The sequence below is a fragment of the Anomaloglossus baeobatrachus genome, chromosome 4, assembly GCF_048569485.1.
Source record: "Anomaloglossus baeobatrachus isolate aAnoBae1 chromosome 4, aAnoBae1.hap1, whole genome shotgun sequence".
Lineage (NCBI taxonomy): Eukaryota > Metazoa > Chordata > Amphibia > Anura > Aromobatidae > Anomaloglossus > Anomaloglossus baeobatrachus.
The window spans coordinates 510,760,499-510,787,794 of NC_134356.1; the positions used below are offsets into that span (position 1 = coordinate 510,760,499).

At 44.4% G+C, this 27,296-nt stretch overlaps 1 protein-coding gene across 1 annotated transcript in view; it reads left to right on the forward strand.

Annotated features, from left to right (window-relative positions):
* The window catches only part of ADAMTSL3 (ADAMTS like 3), a 725,891-nt gene that overhangs the window by 621,643 nt on the left and 76,952 nt on the right, over positions 1–27,296 (forward strand). Inside the window, exons 22-23 of the mRNA XM_075345857.1 lie at positions 12,269–12,396; positions 18,183–18,311. Coding sequence (XP_075201972.1) covers positions 12,269–12,396; positions 18,183–18,311 — 257 coding nt within the window. The remainder of the gene's footprint in view (positions 1–12,268; positions 12,397–18,182; positions 18,312–27,296) is intronic.

A 27,296-nucleotide genomic window follows, 5' to 3' on the forward strand; every position in this document is an offset into this window, starting at 1 on the left:
CAGGTACGATGTTGTTCCTCGTTCCTGCGGCAGCACACATCGCTGTGTATGAAGTCGCAAGAGCGAGGAACATCTCCTACCTGCGTCCCGCTTGCAATGCGGAAGGACGGAGGTGGGCGGGATGTTTACATCCTGCTCATCTCCGCCCGTCCGCTGCTATTGGTTGCCTGCCGTGTGATGTCGCTGTGACGCCGCACGACCCGCCCCCTAAGAAGGAGGCGGATTGCCGGCCAGAGCGACGTCGCAGGTCAAGTGAGTGCATGTGAAGCTGCCGTAGCGATAATGTTCGCTATGGCAGCAATCACAAGATATCGCTGCTGCGACGGGGGCGGGGACTATCGCGCTCGACATCGCAGCATCGGCTTGCGATGTCGCAGCGTGCAAAGTACCCCTTAGTGTAGGTAAACTTTTGACTTTGCAGAAAGTAATAGAAAAAACATTCTCTCTCTCATTATTCTGGCATTTGGCAAATATAAATAATTTTGGTTCCTAATTGACCTAAAAACGTTTATTCTGATCTCATGTCAGATAATGGGAAAAACATGCAGATGTGTCCTTTTAGATAGTGTATGTAAATTTCTGGTTTAACTGTTTATACATGATCCTCTGATAATAAAGCAGCAGCACAAATATGCGTTCTACCGTGGACGCCAGACCAAAAGCTGTTAAACAGGACCTGTCACCAGTTCAATGGTTGGTAAGTTCTGCTCTTATTCAGTTTTTATTGTTCTCATAAATATGCTGTTTTTTGTTTTTTATTTAAAAAAAAAATCTGCTATGGACATTTTTGTGTAGTTCAAATTTTAAAGATCTTCACCAAGTCAGCACTGCTCTCAATCTTATAATGCAGAATAGCGAATTTAGGGTTGTAAATAAAGCCAAGCTGTGTGGATTACATATGACCTGGGTGTTTTGGGGGTTACTAAAGGGGTGAAATAGGGTGTGTGTTTTTTGTATTTTATTTCAAATAAAGGATTTTTTCAATGTTTACGTTTATTTGTTTTCACTTACAAATTAGTAATGGTGGGTCACATAGATGCTTCCCATTACTAATCTAGGGCTTAGTGGCAGGTGTGAGCTGTTATTAATCTGTTATTATCCTAATTACCACCACACCAAGGCAATCGGTATGAGCCTGGTAAAGTTCCGGGATTGTTGCATCTAAAGGATGCGACAATCCTGGATGGCTGCTGACTGCTATTTTTAGGCTTGGGTGGCCAATAACCATGGACCTCCCCAGCCTGAGAATACCAGTACTCAGCTGTCGGCTTTATCGTTGCCGGGTATCAAAATTGGGAGTGGCCGTACGCAGGTTTTTAAAATTATTAAATAAAAAAAAAAAAGAAAGCGCATGCAGTTCTTATTTTGCTACACAGCCAAGATAAGAACACTGCTAGGAGCTGCAGCACGTAGCTGTATGCTTTATCATGGCTGGATATCATAATATGGGGAACTATATGCCTATTTTTTTTTTTTCAATTATTTATTTATTTATTTTTACACCAATCTAGACTCAGACACAGCACCTCTTATTGGTTGCACATGCCGTCATACAGGCTGGGGGCGCTGTCTGCCTGCAATGAATCAGAGATGCCGGGACTGCCAGTGGGCGGGGGAAGCAGTGCATAAACTTGTGAGATAATGAGCGGCCGCGGGAGTAGAATGAGCAGTCTGGAAGGAGAGTTAGAGCCGCATGGAGTCCGATAAGTATGAAGCGCTTGCTTTATTATTACTTCTTTTTTGTTTGATTTTTTTTTATTACCCGGGTGGCCAGACGTGGATCATTACCTGCAGTTGCCTGAGAACTCCAGGCCCAGGGTCGGTGCTCGGGTTCTTTTGAACTCTTGCAGATCCAGACTTTTACAGTACAGGTCCACCCATCACTAGTCATAACATAAAGTGGAGAATTCTTACACATTGAGCTTTGTGAATGCTGCCTCAACAACAAAATTAAGATGTGGACAAGAAAAGAATTGAAACATAAGCCAGAAATCAAACCCAAACCTTAGGCTTGGCGGCAATTAATCATAAGCATTAAGCCAATGTACTAAGCCTCTGAAGGATTCCTGATGTACTTTTTGCATGTTTCTTTTTATTATATTCATCCTCCTTTTCAGCCTCTTTAGTTGGAAGAATTCCCTGTTATACATCCCTTGAGCCGAATGATTAAATGCAGAATACCAAAAACTCTGTAACAAATATTTTCATAAACGGATCTTAAAAATTAGACAGGCCTTGTTGAGGCTTTTAGTGCTGGCATTATATACACATTTCTGTATTAGTGACACACTGGAGATTTTGTTCGTTTCTCTCTTACTGTGCCACATGGTAGCTTTAAAATGACACACAATATGTATTTTCTGCCAGCACAGATCCCTCAGAAAGTCCCTGTGTGATGAGTGACGGCTGTGTTCTGTTCTCTCCTTGTTCAATCGCAGAATTAAAAGATTAGGATTTGTTGGGTTTTGGCAGTGTATTGAAGCCAGACATACAGGGCTCTGCGGGGATATATTACACCTCATATACAAGGAGTTAGGGGCAGTAAATGGATAGACTGGATTCCCTTCCCGGTCTTCAGACAACAAGATTTAGTACCAGCCATTCCAGAACACTGAGAACATAAATGACCATAATTACACACTGCAGACTCAGCTTACAAGGTCCACTGTCTTTCTGATATTCTGAATATTTTTTGTAAAAAAACAAACCCCTAAACCTATAGCTGGTACAATGGTCTTAATATGAAGGGTTCTAGTCAAGCCATGACCATGTTAGGTCCCTTTCACACATCAGTTTTTTGCCATCAGTCACAATCCGTCAATTTTTTTAAAAAAACGGATCCGGCAACTGACACCGCTGGATCCGTTTTTTTTTCTCATCGACTGGTATTAGGAACGGATGGCCTCATGTTTCATCCGTCGTTCGACAGATCCGTAAAAAAATGCTTTGCCATCAGACGGAGATGACGTCCACAGTAACGTTTTTTGTGTACGTCGAAAAAACGGACAGTGACGGATCTGTCGCCGTCTCTCGTTTTGTAGAATGGAAGTCTATGGGCGCAGGATTCGTCATCATCCGTCAAATGACGGAATCCGGCGACGGATTTCGTTTTTGTAACTGAGCATGCTCAGCCGGGGTGTGAAAACACTGTTTGGCTGAAAAAATCTCTCTCTCAAGGGGCCTTAGGGTGCATTTTTTTGACTATAGTGAATGAGTGCCGGTCACATGACCCCCGGGTGCTGTGGCCTCTGGCATCCGCTGATGTCACGTCATCTTCCGAGCTCTGAAAGTTGACGTTACATCAGCAGCTGCAGCTGCCTCTGATCCGGAGTGACTGGGCTGTGTGTATGTGAGATCGGAGCGCAGTGTGTGCACAGTGTGTGAGAGCAGAGCACAGTGTGTAAGAGCGGAGCACAGTGTGTGCACAGTGTGTGAAAGCAGAGCACAGTGTGTCCACAGTGTGTGAGAGTGGAGCACAGTGTGTGAGAGCGGAGCACAGTGTGTGTGTACCGCCCCACGGGCTCGGCTGCGACTGCCGAGCCACTCGGATCCGTGCTCGTACTGCGGGTGGTGGCTCGAGCCTCTCATGGACCCGAGGTTCACTTCGCTCTGCAAGGGAGTTGGCGCTACACGCGGGAATTTGGGTGTTTTTGGTTTGAAGTGATAGTTTGTGACGCCACCCATGGGTTGTGGTGATTGTAGACAGCACCGCTGCGGTGAAGATGTGGGGGCCCCCGGGAGCGGTGTAGTAGCACAGCTAGGTGTTGACCCCCTCCGTGGGTAGGGGATGTTGGTCCCGGGGTCCGGTGGGCCGGGGCCCAGGTGCAGGGTGTAGTGTTGCGGTGCAGCGCGGCGCGGTGCCGGATGGCACTGGTGTACTCACTCTGACACAAGACACTGGAGTCGCTGGTAAACCAAACGGAGTGATGAACGGGGCCCGCAGCCAGCTGCAGCTTTTCCCAGATTAGGTTGGTAATGTCCGCCTTTCTCCTGCACCTCTGTATATGAATCTTGACTCCGGTGCCTAGGCACCGGTAGTCCGCTCCCTGACGTGTATCTGTCATAGGAGCCCATTTGCCCGCAGACGCTGGCCCTTTGGATCTCTGGCCCTTGGCGGTGGCACTTATCCGGAATGGTTGGGCTGTTGCCTTCAATCGGGACTTAGGTGGGAATGAACCCCTAAGGTCCAGACCACAATCAGTTACTTTGACTATGGTGGTGGCTTCTAGCCTAGTTCGGGGTCTGAGTGCTGCCTGGTGCTCCGGTATCCAGTTGGCTCCCCGGTTCGGTTCCGGCGGGCCACTACCCTGTCCCGGTCCCTTACGGTTCCATCAGTCGTATTCCCGGTCTCCTGCAGGCGGCCACTACCGTCTGCCTCCTTGCCAATGGTGACTGGGCTCCGACCCAGCCACTGGAGTAGTCTTTGGCAGGCCTGAGCACAGGTCTGCTTCTGGACTTGAACTTGACCCTTCCAGGGCCTGAGCTAGACTTCAGCTCGACTACCACTACTTGGGTTCCTGCCTCCAGGCCTGTGAACTCCTCAGTGGGTGGAGCCAACCGCCTGGCTCCACACCCCCTGGTGTGGACATCAAACCTGGAGGGTGGTGACAAGGCTTTTAGTTTGACTGCTGTTACCTAACTGGGAAGGGGCTGTCTAAGTGTTGTTGTGTCTACCTGGGATGACCTGGATAGTCCAGGGCATCACATGTGCGTGTGTGTTTGTAGAGTGCAGAGTACAGTGTGTATATGTGTGTGTGTGTGTGTGTGTTTGTGTAGAATGCAGAGCACAGTGTTTGTTTTTTGTATTGTGCAGAGCTTGGAGGTGCTGCTGTGTCACTGATGTGATTTCTCTCAGTGCTTTGATAAAATGCAGGGACAGGGAAGAGAGCAGGGAGGAGTATTTGAGTGGAGATCTGAGTGGGTGTGAGATACAGACTGCTGCCACCACAAAGGATCATGGGAGTTGTAGGAACTGAACCCAGGAAGTCAGGAGAGAGATTAACCCCATCAGAGCTGGAGCCAGTAATGAGGATGTGCTGCTAGAGCACGATAAAAGGTAATATTGCTGAAATAACATAATAGATGTGTGGAGAGGCACATAATAGCAAGATTTAGGAGAAAAAAAAATCTGTTTTGGTAACTGAACAACTTCTTTAATGCGAGTCAATTGCATGACACTTGGCTTCCGCTCTGATGATGGAGTGTAAGCCGAGTGTCATGTGAGTGTCATGTCATTGTGATGCGATCCAGTGATTACAGCACAGCCACGGAGGAGGGGGTGGGCGCTGCTGAGGAGAGGGAGGGAGTAATCTCCCCATCTCCTCCATTGTCAGCTGATGTGATTCTCACACTGCACTCGCGTTACACCAGTGAAATGCGACTGCAGTGCGATGTTTCTCTAGAGACATAGACTTGTATGGGTGCGAGTGAAAACTAATCGGATTGCGACTGGCAGCATGCTGCGATTGTTTTCTCAGTCTGATTAGGGCCGAGAAAAAAAAATTTGCTCATGGGAGCTGCTCCATAAAGTAACATGGGTGCGGGTGGAATGAGATTTTTTATTGCATTCCACTCGCTCTGTTTTTCTCGCTGTGTGTCCTTGCTTAGACTAACAATTATAATTGGAAGTAGCCAATCGGTGGTTTCACTATGGCAATTGTGTGGTGTAATCTAACCTATAGGCTTTAGAAGTGATTTCAAGTCGTGATAGTCAAGGGCAAGTCAAGTTTTCATCACACCAAAGGTTAGATTCATAGTGTTCAGAGTTTTGTTATTCTGTTCCAATATCAGGACAGAAAAATGCAACTTACGTAAGTAATGTATTTGTCAGATGACAGATGCAAATAGAGTTAAAAAAAACCTCTATTGACTGTAATAGGTGCGCTGGGTTTTCGTCAGGTTGGCCAACATTTTAATGGAAAAAAATAGTGCAGCATTCACCTTACTATATCCTTTAACCCCTTCACGACCGCGGGCAGTAAAATTACGTCCTATTTTAACGTGACTTAACGACCAGGGACGTAATTTTACTGCCTAAACTTCATTTGATTGCCGTGGCCATAGCAACGGCTTTCAAATGATGTCCCCTGCTGTTTCTTACAGCAGGGGACCTTTGCTTGACCCCAGGGGGGGTGGCATCGCCACCCCCTATCGACGATCGATGTGATTGGCTGTTCAAATCTGAACCGCCAACCACATCGATCGCACTAATTTCGGCAAAAATAATGCCCGAATTAGTGCGATCCTGTGAGATCCAGCTATGAGATGCCGCAGCTGCTGCAGCATATCATAGGTGGACCTCAAACATGCCGCCCCCAGCCCCTGCAGCACTGATTGGAGCGATCGTGCTATGACGCGCAATCGCTCCAATCAGTGTGCAGTGGGGCGGTCTGATCTGCCGGTGGCCGCCCTCCCCAGGCCTGTACTGCTCTGGGGACCCTCCCCCAACATGGCTGCAGCGTGGAGTGGCTGGTACTTTTGGTACCACGCCACCGCTGCTGCCGCCGCAGACGCCGCCTCTGCTGTCACCGCGCCAGCTCCAAAGGTAAGTATTGTGCTCCGGCGATGGCCCCTGCGCGCTCCCGTGAAGGCCCCTGCGCGCTCCCGTGAAGGCCCCTGCCCGTGCCCCCCCAGATCTGCCCCCCTACGCCCCGATCTGCCCCCCTACGCCCCGATCTGCCCCCCGGCATCCCGATCTGCTCCCCACGCGATCTGCCTGCCTCCTCTGTCATCTGCTTCCAAGGTTCCTTCCTTCTGCCTTTGCTTCTCCGCCCCCTCTGCTCTCCCTCTAACCCCCCCCCATCTGCCCCCCCTCTGCCCCCCCCTCTCCCCATCCCCCCCCCCTGCCCCCCCCCCGACGTCCTCTTACCTGCCTTCACGGGTCGTCCGAGGTCTTCACTGGCCCGATCACATCTGCCTCCATCTGGGTCCTTCTGCTGATCTGTCCAACGTCCTGCCTGCTGCTGGTGTAAAGCTGTCTATCTCACTGCCTTCTTGTTCCTCTGCAACTCTTCTGGTCAGTGATCCTCTTGGTACTGTGAGTATAACTTTTTTTTTTTTTTTTTTTATTGTATCTTGTCCATTTTTACACTTCATCCGTCCGTGCGTCCCGCCAAGCGCTGATCAGGGATGCAGATAACGGATCTGCATCCGTGGTCAGTTTTTGGCATGACTTTTTTCCGTATTCGCGACGCTTTTTGTATCGCGTCCGTCCGTGCGTCCCGCCGAGCGCTGATCAGGGATGCAGATAACGGATCGGCATCCCTGCTCAATTTTTGGCGTGACTTTTTTCCGTATTCGCGACAATTTTTGTATGGCATCCGTCCGTGCGTCCCGCCGAGCGCTGATCAGGGATGCAGATAACGGATCTGCATCCGTGGTCAGTTTTTGGCATGACTTTTTTCCGTATTCGCGACGCTTTTTGTATCGCGTCCGTCCGTGCGTCCCGCCGAGCGCTGATCAGGGATGCAGATAACGGATCGGCATCCCTGCTCAATTTTTGGCGTGACTTTTTTCCGTATTCGCGACAATTTTTGTATGGCATCCGTCCGTGCGTCCCGCCGAGCGCTGATCAGGGATGCAGATAACGGATCGGCATCCCTGCTCAATTTTTGGCGTGACTTTTTTCCGTATTCCCGACGCTTTTTGTATCGCATCCGTCCGTGCGTCCCGCCGAGCGCTGATCAGGGATGCAGATAACGGATCGGCATCCCTGCTCAATTTTTGGCGTGACTTTTTTCCGTATTCCCGACAATTTTTGTATGGCATCCGTCTGTGCGTCCCGCCGAGCGCTGATCAGGGATGCACATAACATATCTGCATCCATGGTCAATTTTTGGCGTGACTTTTTTTTTATGTATCCCCGACGCTTTTTTTATCGCATCCGACCGTGCGTCCTGCAGCGACCGATCAGTGCACTGCGTCTGTGCGTTTGAAAAGTCAAATGGCGCTCCTTCTCTTCTGAGCCCCGCCATGCGCCCAAACAATTACTTTCCACCACATATGAGGTATCTGCGTACTCAGGAGAAAATGCACAATACGTTTTATGGTGCATTTTTTCCTGATAGCCTTGTGAAAAAAAAAGCTACCTAGTTGAAGCAACCGTTTTGTGGTAAAAAAAATTTTTTTCTTTTCACGGCTCAACGCTATAAACTTCTGTGAAGCCCCCAGGTGTTCAAAGTGCTCACCAAACATCTAGAAAAATTATTTGAGGGCTCTAGTTTCCAAAATGGTGTCACTTGTGGGGGAGCTCCACTGTTTAGGCACCATAGGGGGTCTCCAAACGTGACATGGCGTCCGCTAATGATTCCAACCAATTTTGCTGTCAAATGGCGCTCCTTCTCTTCTGAGCCCCGCCATGCGCCCAAACAATTACTTTCCACCACATATGATGTATCTGCGTACTCAGGAGAAAATGCACAATACATTTTATGGTGCATTTTTTCCTGTTACCCTTGTGAAAAAAAAAGCTACCTAATTGAAGCAACCGTTTTGTGGTAAAAAATTTTTTTTTTCTTTTCACGGCTCAACGCTATAAACTTCTGTGAAGCCCCCAGGTGTTCAAAGTGCTCATCAAACATCTAGAAAAAATATTTGAGGGCTCTAGTTTCCAAAATGGGGTCACTTGTGGGGGAGCTCCATTGTTTAGGCACCTCAGGGGGTCTTCAAACCTGACATGGCGTCCGCTAATGAGTGCAGCTAATTTTGCATTTAAATGGCGCTCCTTGCCTTCCGAGCACTGCCGTGTGTCCAAACATTTGATTTCCACCACATATGAGGTATCTGCGTACTCAGGAGAAAATGGACAATATATTTTATGTTGCATTTTTTCCCAATACCCTTGTGAAAAAAAAAGCTACCTAGTTGAAGCAACAGTTTTGTGGTAAAAAAAATTTTTTTTTCTTTTCACGGCTCAACGTTATAAACTTCTGTGAAGCCCCCAGGTGTTCAAAGTGCTCATCAAACATCTAGAAAAAATATTTGAGGGCTCTAGTTTCCAAAATGGGGTCACTTGTGGGGGAGCTCCATTGTTTAGGCACCTCAGGGGGTCTTCAAACCCGACATGGCGTCCGCTAATTAGTGCAGCTAATTTTGCGTTCAAAAATTCAAATGGCGCTCCTTGCATTCCGAGCACTGCCGTGTGTCCAAACATTTGATTTCCACCACATATGAGGTATCTGCGTACTCAGGAGAAAATGGACAATATATTTTATGTTGCATTTTTTCCCAATACCCTTGTGAAAAAAAAAGCTACCTAGTTGAAGCAACAGTTTTGTGGTAAAAAAAAAATTTTTTCTTTTCACGGCTCAACGTTATAAACTTCTGTGAAGCCCCCAGGTGTTCAAAGTGCTCATCAAACATCTAGAAAAAATATTTGAGGGCTCTAGTTTCCAAAATGGGGTCACTTGTGGGGGAGCTCCATTGTTTAGGCACCTCAGGGGGTCTTCAAACCCGACATGGCGTCCGCTAATTAGTGCAGCTAATTTTGCGTTCAAAAATTCAAATGGCGCTCCTTGCATTCCAAGCACTGCCGTGTGTCCAAACATTTGATTTCCACCACATATGAGGTATCTGCGTACTCAGGAGAAAATGGACAATATATTTTATGTTGCATTTTTTCCCAATACCCTTGTGAAAAAAAAAGCTACCTAGTTGAAGCAACAGTTTTGTGGTAAAAAAAAATTTTTTTCTTTTCACGGCTCAACGTTATAAACTTCTGTGAAGCCCCCAGGTGTTCAAAGTGCTCATCAAACATCTAGAAAAAATATTTGAGGGCTCTAGTTTCCAAAATGGGGTCACTTGTGGGGGAGCTCCATTGTTTAGGCACCTCAGGGGGTCTTCAAACCCGACATGGCGTCCGCTAATGAGTGCAGCTAATTTTGCGTTCAAAAATTCAAATGGCGCTCCTTCCCTTCCGAGCTCCGCTGTGCACCCAAACAATTGATTTTTACCACATATGGGGTATCGGCGTACTCAGGAGAAAATGCACAATAAATTGTAGGGTGCACTTTCTCTTTTCTCCCTTGTGAAAATGAAAATTTTATGGCTAAAGTAACATTTTTGTGTTAAAAAGTAAAATTTTCATTTTTTCCTTCCACATTGCTTTGGTTCCTGTGAAGCACCTAAAGGGTTAATAAACTTTTTGGATGTGGTTTTGAGCAGAGTGAGGGGTGCAGTTTTTAGAATGGGGTCACTTTTGGGTATTTTCTGTCACCTCGGTCTCTCAAAGTCACCTCAAATGTGATGTGGTCCCTAAAAAAAATTATTTTCTAAATTTTGTTGGAAAAATGAGAAATTGCTGATGAACTTTGACCCCTTCTAACTTCCTAACGAAAAAAAAATTTGTTTCGAAAATTGCGCTGATGTAAAGTAGACAAGTGGGAAATGTTATTTAGTAACTATTTTGTGTGACATATTTCTCAGATTTATGGGCATAAATTTTCAAAGTTTGAAAATTGCGAAATTTTCAAAATTTTCGCCAAATTTCCTAAATTTTCACAAATAAACGCAAAAAATATCGGCCTAAATTTACCACTGACATGAAGTACAATATGTCACGAAAAAACAATCTCAGAATCGCCAGGATCCGTTGAAGCGTTCCAGAGTTATAACCTGTCAAAGTGACACTGGTCAGAATTGCAAAAAATGGCCCGGTCATTAGGGTGTTTTAGTGGCCGGGGGTGAAGGGGTTAATGAAGAGCAAGCACTCAATGAACACTGGACTCAACCTCCACAATGACATCCAGAGTAGTCACTTACCAGAGGACTGACTAGGTATTTGAAGTATATTGGGATTTTCCAACATTCCCCTGATGACAGTTGTTGAGGAAAGAAGGGTCAGGAATGTTAGATTTCAACATTCCCACTCCTTTGTTCCCACTGAAGATAACAGTAGTTTGTAAGGAGCTTAGGGTACCTTCACACTTTAGCGATGCAGCAGCGATCCGACCAGCGATCTGACCTGGTCAGGATCGCTGCTGCATCGCTACATGGTCGCTGGTGAGCTGTCAAACAGGCAGATCTCACCAGCGACCAGTGAAAAGCCCCCAGCCAGCAGCGACGTGCAAGCGACGCTGCGCTTGCACGGAGCCGGCGTCTGGAAGCTGCGGACACTGGTAACTAAGGTAAACATCGGGTATGGTTACCGGATGTTTACATTAGTTACCAGCGCACACCGCTTAGCTGTGTGTGCAGGGAGCAGGGAGCCGCGCACACTGAGCGCTGGCTCCTTGCTCTCCTAGCTATAGTACACATCGGGTTAATTAACCCGATGTGTACAGCAGCTACATGTGCAGAGAGCCGGAGCCGGCAGCACAGGCAGCGTGAGAGCGGCGGAGGCTGGTAACTAAGGTAAATATCGGGTAACCACCTTGGTTACCTGATGTTTATCTTAGTTACCAGCCTCCGCAGCTGCCAGACGCCGGCTCCTGCTCCCTGCTCGCTTCATTTGTCGCTCTCTCACTGTCACACACAGCGATCTGTGTGTCACAGCGGGAGAGCGCCTTTGAAGAAAACGAACCAGGGCTGTGTGTAACGAGCAGCGATCTCGCAGCAGGGGCCAGATCGCTGCTCAGTGTCACACACAGCGAGATCACTAATGAGGTCACTGCTGCGTCACAAAAAGCGTGACTCAGCAGCGATCTCGGCAGTGAGCTCGCTGTGTGTGAAGCACCCCTAAGTTCTCTCTTCTAATTGAAAACACATGGATACTCAGCTAAGTGGATACGTGTCTATAGTGGTCTGCTGTCCACAGAATTAGCATTTGGCCAACAGCTATTAGTATTATGGGAATCTTAAAGAGTTATTCCTTCTTCAGGAGTGCACTGCTCCTCAGCCTCCCGACTTACTGGTTGTTATATGGGGCGTGCTCTCCTGCTTGATTGACAATTGAAACAATTCTGCTGCTGGCTTCAGCTGTGTGTCCTTCAACTCTGCTTTATGAGGCAGCTTTGCCTCTGCAGCATTACAAGTGCAGAGAAAATGGCCAAGACTAGTGGCTAACAGCACAGCGCAGTGCTTACAACATCAGTAGGAAAGAGCTTGTAAGCACCGAATTAATGTTGGTAGACAGTAGTAGTGGCTTTGCTACTTGGAAATGAGTAATAAACAAAAAAAAACAGAGCTAGCTGGAGAATGGGGACTTTTTAATATATGATTTGCAGTACAAATATAGACATCTAAGAAGATGGAAATAACGGAATCATATAAGCTGTAACGTGACGCCCCTTTTTTGACTATGAATAACTAACATGCCTTTATTTACCCTTAGGATTACCCTGGAAAGTAGTGGAACACTGCTTATACACAGTCCTCGCAGAGAAGACATGGGCATTTATCAGTGTACAGCTGTAAATGAGCGAGGATCTGATGTAGAGAATTCACACTTGTATTTTGCAGGTAAATTGTGATCATGAAGTAATTTATGATTTATAAATGTCATATGAGACATAATTATAGAAATGATTATTAAGCTTAATTTGGAAGCATATAAATACCACTAGAAAATTCACATTTACTACCCCAAATTCAAAGACATTCATCAAGATCAACATTACTCATGCCCCTTTTGATGAGGAGGCATAGTGGAGACAGACGCTTTTGATTTATTAAGAGGTGCACGCCTCCTATTTCCTCAGGCGCCTCATCAATGCGGAGTGTGCCTCATCACAAGTCTTACTCAAGCCATGAACTGGAGTAAGATTTCTGGCATAAGGTACACCACAACTTGTCATGAATCATGTAAGCTGTAACGTGACGCCCCTGTTCAGCCCTATCCCATTTGAGTTTCATCCATTTTGACGGAGTGAAAACAACAAAAGTTGCAAAGTTTTGTGCAACTCTGTGTTGCGCAAAAAGTTTGGAACATTCAAAGCGATTTACATCACAATCCTGGTGTAATTGTTTTGATGAATCGGAGCCATAGTGTATCCCTTTCACACATCACCTCCTCATCCCACCCTCTCTCTGCTGCAGTCCCTCAAGGCTGTTTCCTGGTCTCTCACACTTCTTCATCTATGCTTTCAGACTAGGACTGCCCATCAAGTCCTATGGCTTCCAGTACCATTTCCATACCTTTGACTTTGTTTTGTACTTCAATTCACACATCCAAGCCCTTTACACCTGTTGTCACCTCCAGCCCCTTAACACCTCTTAACGCCTTTTCCTCAAACTTGAGGCAACAAATATGTTAGTACATGCCCTCATCATCTAGGAATAAATAACTCCCTATTTAAAGGGAACCTGTCATCAGAAATTTCGCCCAAAAGCTAAAAGATTCCCCCTCTGCAGCTCCTGGGCTGCATTCTAGGAAGGTCCCTGTTATTATTGTGCCCCATGTGAGACCAAAATAAAGCCTTTATAAAGTTCTACCTTTTTGTATGCAGCTTCTGTAAATGTGTCACGGGGGCGGGCTCTCTGGCGTCCGTTATTCTGCCCCCTGGTCCTGTATGCCGCCCCCATCGCTCCTTTCCATATCTGATGCACCGCCCACTGCTCCAGCCATCCCCGCGCATGCCCAGTGCCAGTCTCACGGGACTGAGCAGTGTGACCTCTGGTGACATGTGTGCAGGCAAGTGATTATGGGCGGGACTGTGACTGTTATCAGCAAGTACCCGCCCATAATCTCGTGAGCGCGCAAACCTCTCCAGCATTCACACTGAGCTCAGTGTAGATGTTAGACTGTATGGGCTGCTTCCAGGGATGACGTCCCTTTGTCATGTGATAGTATTTTGAACACGCCCCTATCACATGACAAAGGGACGTCATCCCTGGAAGCAGCCCATACAGTCTAGCATCTACACTGAGCTCAGTGTGAATGCTGGAGAGGTTTGCGCGCTCACGAGATTATGGGCGGGTACTTGCTGATAACAGTCACAGTCCCGCCCATAATCACTTGCCTGCGCACACGTCACCAGCGGTCACACTGCTCAGTCCTGTGAGACTGGCACTGGGCATGCGCGGGGATGGCTGGAGCAGTGGGCGGTGCATCAGATATGGAAAGGAGCGATGGGGGCGGCATACAGGACCAGGGGGCAGAATAACGGACGGCAGAGAGCCCGCCCCCGTGACACATTTACAGAAGCTGCATACAAAAAGGTAGAACTTTATAAAGGCTTTATTTTGGTCTCACATGGGGCACAATAATAACAGGGACCTTCCTAGAATGCAGCCCAGGAGCTGCAGAGGGGGAATCTTTTAGCTTTTGGGCGAAATTTCTGATGACAGGTTCCCTTTAAAGGAATCATTTCTGGACAGCTTATGAAAAGGTATCACTTTTTCATTTACCAAAGTGCAAATCTCTTTATACTCCCAAACAAGCATAATTATTGCAACCCACTGTATGAAAAGGAATAATTTTTAGACTGTTTATACAATTTAGGAAGCCTAAGGCTATGTACCCACGGGAGCTAGTACCCATGGATATATCCGCAGGTACGTCTGCAGGTTTCCTGCAGCAGCTCCCCGGAATCCGCAGCTATACATAGCTGCAGGATTCCAGTGAAATAGCTGTGGAAAACTTGCGGACATTTATGTGACTTACCTGCGGAAGTGCCGCCCTCTATCTCCATAGTGGAAGACCAGGATTTCCACAGGTAATTCCGCAGGAATAATTGACATGCAATTACGTGCGGCTGCGGGATATCCTCAGCATATTCTGCAGCCGCACATACCGCAGCATTGATACAGCACTCCCCATGTCCCATAGGATAATATGGAGAGTGTCTGTACTTGCTGAAACCTGCGGATTATCTAGAAGATCCAGATAAATTTGCAGATTTTCCTTGGCAAAATCTGCAGGGACAGAGTCCCGTGGGCACATAGCCTAAAAAGTCTGATACTGTGTTTCCCTTATCCAGATTAATTGAAGTCATTTTATAATTAAAAATGCAATGTTTGTGTTACAGAGCTCAAAACATGTCCAATAGAATCCAAGGAAACTGATAGTGTTAAACACATATTTTCCAGGAAATTAGAAGCTTTTTATATTTATTCGATTGATGTGAATTTACTATCCGTGAATGTAAATTGTAAGGGAAATATGGTTATGCCAGAAAATTTTAATTTCAAAAGATCTGCTCATCTCTAGTAATAACTATCTAACAGATGCCTACCGTACTTTTGGAAACCTTATTTATCTCATGAATAGCACCCCTCTAATCTTGAGTATTCGAGCTGCGTAAACTGACGAAAGGTTGGCACAATATGTATAAATAACATAGCCTGTAGCCATAAATGCCATAAATGTATGAGATTGGAAAACCTTTTTAATACGGATTTAGTCACAGCTTTGTTGTTGCTTCTGAAGTGTCTTGAAGTGAGATGCGAGTGACATGCAAGTGTCATTCCGTATGCCATGTGAGTGCTATATGATTGCATTTTTCCCCTCGCCTAGTCTCCATGGGATATCCATGTGTCATTCCTGTGACGTCTGTGTATTGTCTGTATGCCGTCTGAGCGACGTCCATGTGACATGCATTTTTTAATATGGAGTTTTACATACAGTCAAAAGCTAGAAAGATAGATAGCTGGATAGGTAGATAGATAGGGCTAGGTATTTAGATCAATAGATAGATAGGATATATTGTAAGTTTACACTGGTCATAGTCTTTCATGTGGCACTAGGGTGTTAGCCTTGTTTTCATCTCTAAATTCATTATTAAAAAAAAATATATAAATATTGGGTCCCCCTTATTTTTTTAGCCAGTTAAGGTAAAGCAGACAGCAAGAACCTGCTGACCGCAGCTGGCAGCTTTACCTTGGCTGCTAATCTAAAACAGAGGTCACCCCATGCTATTATTTAAAATTATTTATTTAAAATTAAATAAATACTTTAGAACAAAAAATGTGAGTTCCCCCCAAATTGGATCATTAGCCAAGATAAAGCAGACACCTGTGGTCTGGTATTCTCAGGCTGGAGAGGCCCATAATTATTTGGCCCTCACCAGCCTAAAGATAGTAGGTCGCAACCGGCCCAGAAGTGGCGCATCCATTAGATGTGCCAATCCTGGCACTTTGCGTTTGCTCGTCCCATTGCCCTGGAAGAGTGGCAAATGGGGTATTAAATGGGGTTGATGTCTGCTGTGAATAGCCAACTGAAATAAAGCCCTGGTAATAGTAATGGGTGTGTGTCTATCAGATACCCCGCATTACTAATCCAATAGTTGAAAAAAGGAAAATAAATTTTATTTGGACAAACACCCCCCAACTACAGCCCTCATTCACCAATTTATTCCAAATTTTAACAAAATAAAGTCCAACGTAATCCATAGTGTTGTCCCACAACATTCCCCAAAAGTGAAGCTGAAAGAATAAAAAGAGAAAATTATTAAAGAAATAAAGACAAAAGACACCCTCTTTCACCAATATATTTCCCTGGCAAATCCCTAAATCGGGTCCGGCGTAATCCATTAAGGTGGTCCCACGATGATCCTTTACTCACAGTCCCAGTCAGTGAAGAAAAGAACGTTTCCCATTCGCTGGCAAAGCAGTCACTGCAGCCTCACCAACTTTTGTGAGAAGCACAAGTTACCGCAGGGGCTCACACAGCAGAGTGTGAGCAGCCGCAGGCATGACGAGTGGTGGCGTCATGAGGTTAGCTCAGTTCAATGAATTCATGACGTCATGATGCCAGCACTCGTCACTGAGTTTCGTGCCCATCACTGAGTTCCTTGAAAGGCACTGAAGGATGCAAGCTTACAAAATACAAGGGGTGGGACATTATGTATATGTTGCATATCTATCTACCTATCTTTTTACCTATCCAGCTATCTATCTTTCTAACTTTTGACTGTATGTATTCCATGTTAAAAACGCACATCCATGTGCGGTCCGTGTGCCGCGCGTTTTTCTGGCTCCCGTTGGTTTGTATTGCCAAGGTACGAGTCACTTGCAGCATGCTGCGATTTCACAGATAAAAGTAGCAAATGTGCTCTGCTCTATTGGTTAACATTGGTGCTAGTGCAATGCAATGTTTTCACACATTGCACTGACATATTTTATAAGTATATGTGACTGCACCCTTAAAATGGAAAATTTGTGATGATCTGTTATGTAATATAATAAAAATACTAATAAGAGGAGATGATTGTTAAACATGTCGTAAAGGGGACTACCTCCAAAGACCTGCAGCATCATCTTGCTGCAGATGGTGTCAATGTGCATCGGTCAACAATACAGTGCACTTTGCACAAGGAGAAGCTGTATGGGAGAGTGATGCGAAATAAGCCGTTTCTACAAGAACGCCACAAGCAGAGTCGCCTGAGGTATGCAAAAGCACATTTGGACAAGCCAGTTACATTTTGGAAGAAGGTCCTGTGGACTGATGAAACAAAGATTGAGTTGTTTGGTCATACAAAAAGGCGTTATGCATGGAGGCAAAAAAACACGGCATTCCAAGAAAAGCACTTGCTACCCACAGTAAAATTTGGTGGAGGTTCCATCATGCTTTGGGGCTGTGTGGCCAATGACGACACCGGGAATCTTGTTAAAGTTGAGGGTCGCATGGATTCAACTCGGTATCAATAATGTGCAAGAATCAGTGATGAAGTTGAAGTTACGCAGGGAATGGATATTTCAGCAAGACAATGATACAAAACACCGCTCCAAATCTACTCAGGCAATCATGCAGAGGAACAATTACAATGTTCTGGAATGGCCATCCCAGTCCCCAGACCTGAATATCATTGAACATCTGTGGGATGATTTGAAGCGTGCTGTCCATGCTCGGCGACCATCAAACTTAACTGAACTGGAATTGTTTTGTAAACAGGAATGGTCAAATATACCTTCATCCAGGATCCAGGAACTCATTAAAAGCTACAGGAAGCGACTAGAGGCTGTTATTTTTGTAAAAGGAGGAGCTACAAAATATTAATGTCACTTTTATGTTGAGGTGCCCATACTTTTGCACCTGTCAAATTTTGTTTAACTGCAGATTGCACATTTTCTGTTAGTACAATAAACCTCATTTCAATCCAGAAATATTACTGAGTCCATCAGTTATTAGATATATGAAACTGAAATAGCTGTTGCAAAAACCCTAATTGTTATAAAGAAAAAAGGTTAACATTAATAGGGGTGCCCAAACTTTTTCATATGACTGTATATACTTGGCATAGTGAATATATAATCAGGAAGCTCATGTATTGCTACAATTATAATATATTTCTCTTTTCATCTTAAAGAACCTCCTATGATCCAGTCTTCCAGAAGGAATATCACCAATTTTGATGGAGACAACATTTTGGCCATTGTAGGTGACATGTTGGTGGCAAGAAAAGGAATAAATGTAACTCTGGAATGCCCTATAAAAGGTAATGCAGAATAATTCTTCCATACTGACGTCTAATATAGCGTCTAATAAATTGGGAGTTGATTTTGAGCAATATAGGATCATATTGTTGTACTACTACGTCACAAATATTGATAGCGATCATTATTGTGTTGTAACTGACAAGTTACAGTGACTGTTACCTGACAGTGCATGGAAATCCAAAAAGAGGAGAAAGAAATATATGTTTCTCACCATTCCATATCTTTTGCACATCCCATAATAAATGAAGTGCAAGCAGCCCCGCCGGCCAGCAGTCAACAAATGGAAATTCAACTATGCTTATCTTCTGAATAATTGCATGCAGACATCCGTTTTTCGTGTACATATCCTATTTGTGTTTTTCATGGATAAAACCTATACCTTTTATAATCTGTGTGCATCTTCACTTTAAAGGGAATCTGTCAGCAGGTTTTTTCTACTTCATCTGAGGGGAGCATGATGTAGGCAAGGAGATTCTGAATCCAACGATGTATTACTTAGATTACTGGGTGCAGTCATTCTGACACAATCAGAATTTTTAGACTAAAGCGGGCTTTACATGCTACAATATATCTTATGAGATGTTGGCGGGGTCACTGCATAAGTGACGCACATCCGGCATCGTTAGTGACGTCGTTGCGTGTGACACCTACGTGCGACCCAGATTGTGCGCAAAAACGTTGATCACATACACGTTGTTCATTTTCTAAATATTGTTCGTCTTGTTGAACGAAACCGGTATATTGATACGTGTGACACCCTACCAACGACGAGCCTCATCATTCTTATGTATGTCATATGCGACGCGGGCGTGTCTCTACACGCCATACCTCACGCCCACCTTTATCATTGGTGGTACCAACTGTTCATGCCTCTTTCATTCCCGGAAAAGGTGAGTAATATGCTGGTGTCATCCTTAACACGATCTCCTAGATCTAACGAGATATTGATCGATGTGGCTTCGTTTAGAATATGCACGTGTTACGGCTCAGAGACGACCTATGTACGATCTCTGCAGATCGTATATACGACCTGGGCGTGTCGCATCGCATACAAGATCGCATATGAAATTGTAGTGTGTAAAGCAGCCTTAAGTCATGTATCATAGCTAAGAGAGCTGTCCTGCGCACACAGGGCTCTCTATAGAGATTGTACATTGACAGTGAGGTACTAAGCAGAGGAGCGGGCATGAAATGGTAATCCGAGCAATGATAAGTGTCCTGCTGCTTAAAAAACATATAAACAATAGAGTGGACCTTGACAAGACAGGCATCCCTGAATTTTATGTGTTAACCCTTGAAGTAGGGGGGTTACATAGCAAAAACCTGCTGACAGATTCCCTTTAAGTAGTCTGCAAAAAGCCACTGCTCAAAATCACCCTACAAGCCTAAGGGTCTATGAAAATCACGAATAGTACTCAGTTGTTATCTGTGTGCAATCCGTGTGCTGTCTGTTTTTAACATTGTAATGGGTAGGATAAGCTTTTCAATTTTCAATTTTTAGCATATGGGAAACTCACTAATAAAACACTGATGAACAAACCTTACATACTGATCCAAAACACTGATGGAAATCAGTCCGTTTTTTGTGTACAAGATGTCTCAATGAGGTCTAAGGCTGTTGTGTAAGACCTTACCTTAGAGAAATAGCAAGACCAAAAATATTTGTGTGAAAATACACATCATATTTATAAAAACAGCTACCAAAAATCCAACAGCAACGCCATTACCAATTATTTTATGCAAAGTCACTATGCGTGCAGCCTTCCGCTGCATAATTGCACATTTTCTAGGGAGCAGATAACCAGTTACCCTGTTTTACATTGATAAGGAGCAAGAATTCAAAACCACGCGTCTGCCAATGGAGCTTCTGGCTTGGCTTCCTATCCTAAGTCATATGACATGACTTAGTAAAGGATCAATACTGACTTTCAGTATTGCTTCTTCCAATACGTGTCAAAAATCATGCAGAATATATACAGTATCACCATGTGTGTAGATATTTTATATGTGGTAACAATATTCTCCACTATCAAAAAGTCACATAAAGATTACAATACAAGGGGGAAGGGCCTCTTACTCTATTTTGCCCTAAGAGTACCCTACCTTGCCGCGGAGGTTGGCACCCTATACCTGCGCAAATGGCACCCTCGCTCACCAATGGCGTTCCCTAAAGAGCCCTATTGCTCCCTGAGAAAGAGGATTGAGGGCATTAAACAGACTGCAAACATGGAGATGATCATTCACAAAATTTTCACAAAGGGTAGTGCATATTTGGGACAAATAATTGTCCTCAGCAAGATGTAAGACTTGAAAATAACCTATAGTTGAATTTATAATAGACACTATAGGTGAAGCCAGTCAGTGTCAATACTAGACATTAAAAAAATCATTCAGTGCCAAAACACACGCGATACGTTTCCCCTCGAGGATGTTCTTCAGAAGTGTACACAAAAAGACAGCTATACTGACTATATACAAATATCCATATACCATATAATTTCAGGTAATCAGATGCCCAAAGAAGTACGGTATATACTGGTAAACATATATATATATTTGAGGCCAAATATGCAGATGCATTAAGGTGCGCTGTTTATCAAGTATATTAGTCATAAGGTGCACTATTAATAGAGTATGTTAGACATAAAGTGCAGACGCATAGAGTACACTCATCAATCGCACATACCATTATCACATATACGATAGCAAAAATTACACATAATCCTTGGCCTTAAAGTGGAAATGCATAATTTATGCTGGATGCAGTTGTTTGATTACTGCACCAGGGAGCACAAGGTCTCCGTTGAGGCTGCACGAGGTCACTGACGTCACTGCGTCGACCACAAGGGTGCGTGATGCTGCTCTCTGTTATCTGTCAATACACACACGTGGCCAATTCACTGACATCACCTGAGCTGACGACCGTACTCTGCTGCTCTCTAATATCTGCCAATACATACACACACACAAAAGTATTGGCACCCCTGCAATTCTGTCAGATAATACTCAGTTTCTTCTTGAAAATGATTACAATCACAAATTCTTTGGAATTATTATCTTCATTTATTTTGCTTGCAATGAAAAAGACAAAAGAGAATGAAACAAAAATCAATTCATTGATCATTTCACACAAAACTCCAAAAATGGGCCAGACAAAAGTATTGACACCCTTAGCCTAATACTTGGTTGCACAACCTTTAGCCAAAATAACTGCCAACAACCGCTTCCGGTAACCATCAATGAGTTTCTTACAATGCTCTGCTGGAATTTTAGACCATTCTTCTTTGGCAAACTGCTCCAGGTCCCTGAGATTTGAAGGGTGCCTTCTCCAAACTGCCATTTTGAGATCTCTCCACAGGTGTTCTATGGGATTCAGGTCTGGACTCATTGCTGGCCACTTTAGTAGTCTCCAGTGCTTTCTCTCAAACCATTTTCTAGTGCTTTTTGAAGTGTGTTTTGGGTCATTGTCCTGCTGGAAGACCCATGACCTCTGAGGAAGACCCAGCTTTCTCACACTGGGCCCTACATTATGCTGCAAAATTTGTTGGTAGTCTTCAGACTTCATAATGCCATGCACACGGCCAAGCAGTCCAGTGCCAGAGGCAGCAAAGCAATCCCAAAACATCAGGGAACCTCCGCCATGTTTGACTGTAGGGACCGTGTTTTTTACTTTGAATGCCTCTTCTTCCTGTAAACTCTATGTTGATGGCTTTTCCCAAAAAGCTCTACTTTTGTCTCATCTGACCAGAGAACATTCTTCCAAAATGTTTTAGGCTTTCTCAGGTAAGTTTTGGCAAACTCCAGTCTGGCTTTTTTATGTCTCGGGGTAAGAAGTGGGGTCTTCCTGTGTATCCTACCATACAGTCCCTTTTCATTCAGACGCCGACGGATAGTACGGGTTGACACTGTAGTACCCTCGGACTGCAGGGCAGCTTGAACTTGTTTGGATGTTAGTCGAGGTTCTTTATCCACCATCCGCACAATCTTGTGTTGAAATCTGTCGTCAATTTTTCTTTTCCTTCCACATCTAGGGAGGTTAGCCACAGTGCCATGGGCTTTAAACTTCTTGATGACACTGCGCACCGTAGACACAGGAACTTTCAGGTCTTGGGAGATGGACTTGTAGCCTTGAGATTGCTCATGCTGGCTGCAACTGTGATTTAGATATTGCCAACACCTGTTAGGTGCCACAGGTAAGTTACAGGTGCTGTTAATTACACAAATTAGAGAAGCATCACATGATTTTTCAAACAGTGCCAATACTTTTGTCCACCCCCTTTTTATGTCTGGTGTGGAATTATATCCAATTTGGCATTATGACGAATTTTTTTTTTTCATTAAAGACAAATTAAGTGAAGATAATAATACCAAAGAATTTGGGATTGCAATCATTTTCAGGAAGAAACTGAGTATTATCTGACAGAATTGCAGGGGTGCCAATATTTTGGCCAGCACTGTATATATATATATATATATATATATATATATATATATATATATATATATATATATATATATATTCACTTATATAGCGCTATTAATTCCATAGCGCTTTACATACATTGTCAACACTGTCCCCATTGGGGCTCACAATCTAAATTCCCTATCAGTATGTCTTTCAAGTGTGGGAGGAAACCGGAGAACCCGGAGGAAACCCACGCATACAAACTCCTTGCAGATGTTGTCCTGAGTGGGACTAGAATCCAGGGCCCCAGCGCTGCAAGACTGCAGTGCTAGCCACTGAGCCACCGTGCCGCCCTATATATATGTGCGCTCACTAAGCTGTTATAACTGGGGCACACAGGAACACTTTTCCATTTAAAGAAAAGTTCAGTTGGTTTATTTAAAGCCGCATAAACCACACTTGCAACTTAAACACAAAAGCCTCTTCTTTAACTGTTTAACTGAGGTATCACACACATTGATTTGGATACAGTCCCTTACATTAGCGCATTAGTAACTGACCCGGCCAGTATACACACATGTCTTTCAAGGCTGTTACCTTCTGCAGAGGTTTCAATCAGCTTTTCAGGAGCTTGAGCAGGGCTCCCGCGGATTCCTAGGAAGACTGCCACTCTGAGATCACCAACCAGGAACTGTGACTAGTTCTCAGTCACAGATACCGGAAAGTCCAGATCCCCAGGAAGACTCCAGCTCCCCAAGTGCAGAGCGACCACAGGATCCATGGTAGCACAAGACCCACTCCCATTTAAATAAATTAAATACCCCAATAAATACACAAGACACTTTCAATTTTGGAAGAAATAGGCCGTGATGTTTAATAAGGGATTACTAAAAATTTCCAATAAATATAAATACAATAAATAAATTCCAAATAAATTAATCTTCACCATAGAAACCATAAATTAAGACCAAATCCACCCAGCACTAGCTGGGCGATTATCCCACTAAAAAACATCACGACAACGCCTAACATTCCGATCCAAAGGGCGGGAGGGCGGGTGCTTCTTTCTTCGTGATCTTGCGGCGACTAACAGCTGACGCCGCAATCCAGGTATTTAAATACAGTCTCCTTTCCCGCACTTTTCCACAGCGACCAATCAAAAGCTCTTAAAAGCCCGCAAAATTCAAATATGCAAAAACCGGATTAAACCAGCTCAAGGCAGATTGCCTCAGCTAACTTCTATTAACTCTTTACTAACCACCACCGGAATATTAACTTTTACCACAGCAAATACTTGAAAATAAACATTCAAATTCAAATGAGGGGGTCTGTGCGACCATGTGTCCCCCAAGCTATACAGCTAGTGGGGGGCCCTGACATTCTCCTGGACTCCTATCCATTGACATCAAGGAAAACTGCAGCCGGCTCTAACCCACATGGGACACCTTCCAGGGGTGCCACCAGGAAGTGAAGTCCTTCCAAGCACCCAGATACCATGTCACCAAACAAACAGTCTCTTAAATCAGACCGAACACACCCATGGGTAGAGGTATGTGATTATCCAGACCTGTCCAGCACACTGGTTATTCTTAAAGGGAACCTGACCCTTAAATACAATACCAAGACTTGTGGAACTACAGGTCCCATAATAACATTTTCAGGTTCATTTCATAGGGAGCCTTCTCCACTGTGACACATAGTGACCATTTACAAGATTGGTGGTCGCTACCTCACAATATATAAATTCACTATATAACACTGAACGCATCCTTCTGTCCCAAGCCGGGATCGAACCATTTGACCGGCGCATAGGCAGTGCTATGTTAACATTGTAGTTGAATTCTTCAATAAAATGGCGCTGAAGTAAGCACATACCACGTGCACATACCACCAACTCTGGTGCCATTTCATTGAAGACACAGTGTCTGTGAATATCACCAGTAGCCAGTTTGTTTCAGATGATATTCGCAGACACAATGTCTTCAATAAAATGGCTCTGGAGTTGGAGTTATGCGCTCGCTCTGACAGCGGCCCCATTTTAGTGAAGAATTCAACTACAACTTGAACATAGCAGTGCGCACATGCTGGCCATAGGGATGATGGCGGTGGCCATGGCACAAAATTCAAATAAAGGGGAAGAAAGCAGCCAGGGAATGAATAGGTAAAAAAAGACCCCACCCACAAAATACCGCACCAACAAGGCAACTTATAGAAAACCACAGAGTTTACACCAAAAATGTAGTTTTCAAAGAAGTTTTTGCACAATAAATACATTTTGTTTATACTTCAATAAAATAAAAAATGCTCAACACCCTGATCTTTTTTGCAAATGTCATTATTTTTTTTTATTATTATTATTATTATTATTATTATCATGCATAATGGATGAAATTTTAGGAAATTGCAAGCACAGAAAAGGCAGAGAAATCCTTATTGCTAAAATAACTTTTTTTTAAAAAAATTATCTTTTTTTTCCTCCTGTATACAACAAACTGTATTTGTTTGAGGACGATTTCTCATTCTTTACACCCCCATGTGGTTTTCTTTCCCACCCCTTCCTGTTGGTGTCTTTATTTGAAAGTTTTGTGTATTTAAGTACAAGTTTACCAGTGTTCTTTGTACTTGTGGTTGTTCTGAAGGAGATGTCAGTAGACTTTGAAACGCTTAAGGTACCGCCACACATAACGAGATCGCTACTGAAATCACTGCTGAGTCACGGTTTTTGTGACCTCATTAGCGATCTCGCTGTGTGTGACACTGAGCAGCGATCTGGCCCCTGCTGTGAGATCGCTGCTCGTTACACACAGCCCTGGTTCATTTTTTTATTGTTGCTCTCCCGCTGATAAGCACACATCGCTGTGTGTGACAGCGAGAGAGCAACAATCCTGAATGTGCAGGGAGCAGGAGCCGGCGTCTGACAGCCTGCAGTAAGCTGTAACCAAGGTGGTTACCCGATATTTAATTTAGTTACTAGCGTCCGCCGCTTTCACGCTGCCAGTGCCAGCTCCCTGCTCCCTGCAGACGTAGCTGGATTACACATCGGGTAAATAAGCAAAGCTTTGCTTATTAACCCGATGTGTACTGTTTGCTACAAGTGCAGGGAGCCAGCGCTAAGCGGTGTGCGCTGCTAACCAAGGTAAATATCGGGTAACCATACCCGATGTTTACCGTGGTTACCAGTGTCCGCAGCTTCCAGATGCCGGCTCCGTGCAAGCGCAGCGTCGCTTGCACGTCGCTGCTGGCTGGGGGCTGGTCACTGGTGAGATCTGCCTGTTTGACAGCTCACCAGCAACCATGCAGCGACGCTGCAGCGATCCTGACCAGGTCAGATTGCTGGTCGGATCGCTGCTGCGTCGCTAAAGTGTGACGGTACCCTTAGTCAATAAACCACGTTGAATCATCTTCTATCTCATGAACTGGTTACCGGCATTATCATCAGTGCAGATATCTCGCTATTCCATTCCTGATCCTGACATTCAGCTCTGAGAGAGGGTTGCGAGACACAACCAGATCTCCAGCTGCCCCCTGAATAGTGACCTCCAGCTCCTGCCCCCTTCACAATAGCGACGCCCAGAGTCCTCATTACTGGTATAATGATAGCCAAACTTTCCCACAGAAATCACAGTAAGGCCGTGCCCTTACATCTAGAGGTTTTCACTTTTCGTACTTTGAGTATTCTTGTATCAAGTGCTCCAACGACATTGTGCACCTCCTCTGACCGGTACTGTAGTATCATCCTGTCTCCAGCTTGCCAAACTGAATTTATCTCTAAACCCCTAAGGCCAACATATGCACATCCATATCTGCTCTCTTACAAAAGTAACCATCTGGAGACCTACTCTTCATAATTGTTTGCTAGACCTGGTGCTAATACACCAAGCTGACAGCACGCGGCACACATTACAGACCCGCGAGCCACATGTAGCTTTCAAGCTACAGATTGGAAACCTGTGTTCCAGAGAATTTTCTGTCTGGTACCTCAATATGAAAAAGTAATAAATGAAATAGAAAAAAAAGCCAATTATGGTTTATGTATCACAGGAGCAATCAAGTTTGTCCACCAAAGCTCCCTCCTTCGATACTAGTGCATGTGTAATAAGTGAAGGAAACACTTCTCCTTTGTCTCAATTAAATTCATCCCATAGAAAAGGAAACTAGAAAGACGTGGACCAAGTCTTTACAAGATTGATTGTTTGATTAGTATTACAGAGGAGCTCATACAACTTTTATAAATGTTGGCTGAACGCTCTTACAGCTGATGGCTATTCCTCACAATTTCCCCAATGCTTATCTTGGTTGATCATTCATTTGACAATGTCTGTAAAGTGTGGAAACAATGGCGAGAAAAATAAATAAGTAATTAAAATGTGTTCTCTATGGGGAGTGTTTTATCTGCCTGGAGAATAAAAGCATTGGGTAATAGATTGTAACCACCGAATCCTTTTGTCCCCCAGCATCATATGTTCGGGGACAGTCAGGAGGGCCCTATACACATTAGATTGATGGGTGTTCCACCTAGAAGGTTTGCCCAACTTTTATTTCATGTGTATGGAAGCCTTAAGAAATGTATGCTTATTTT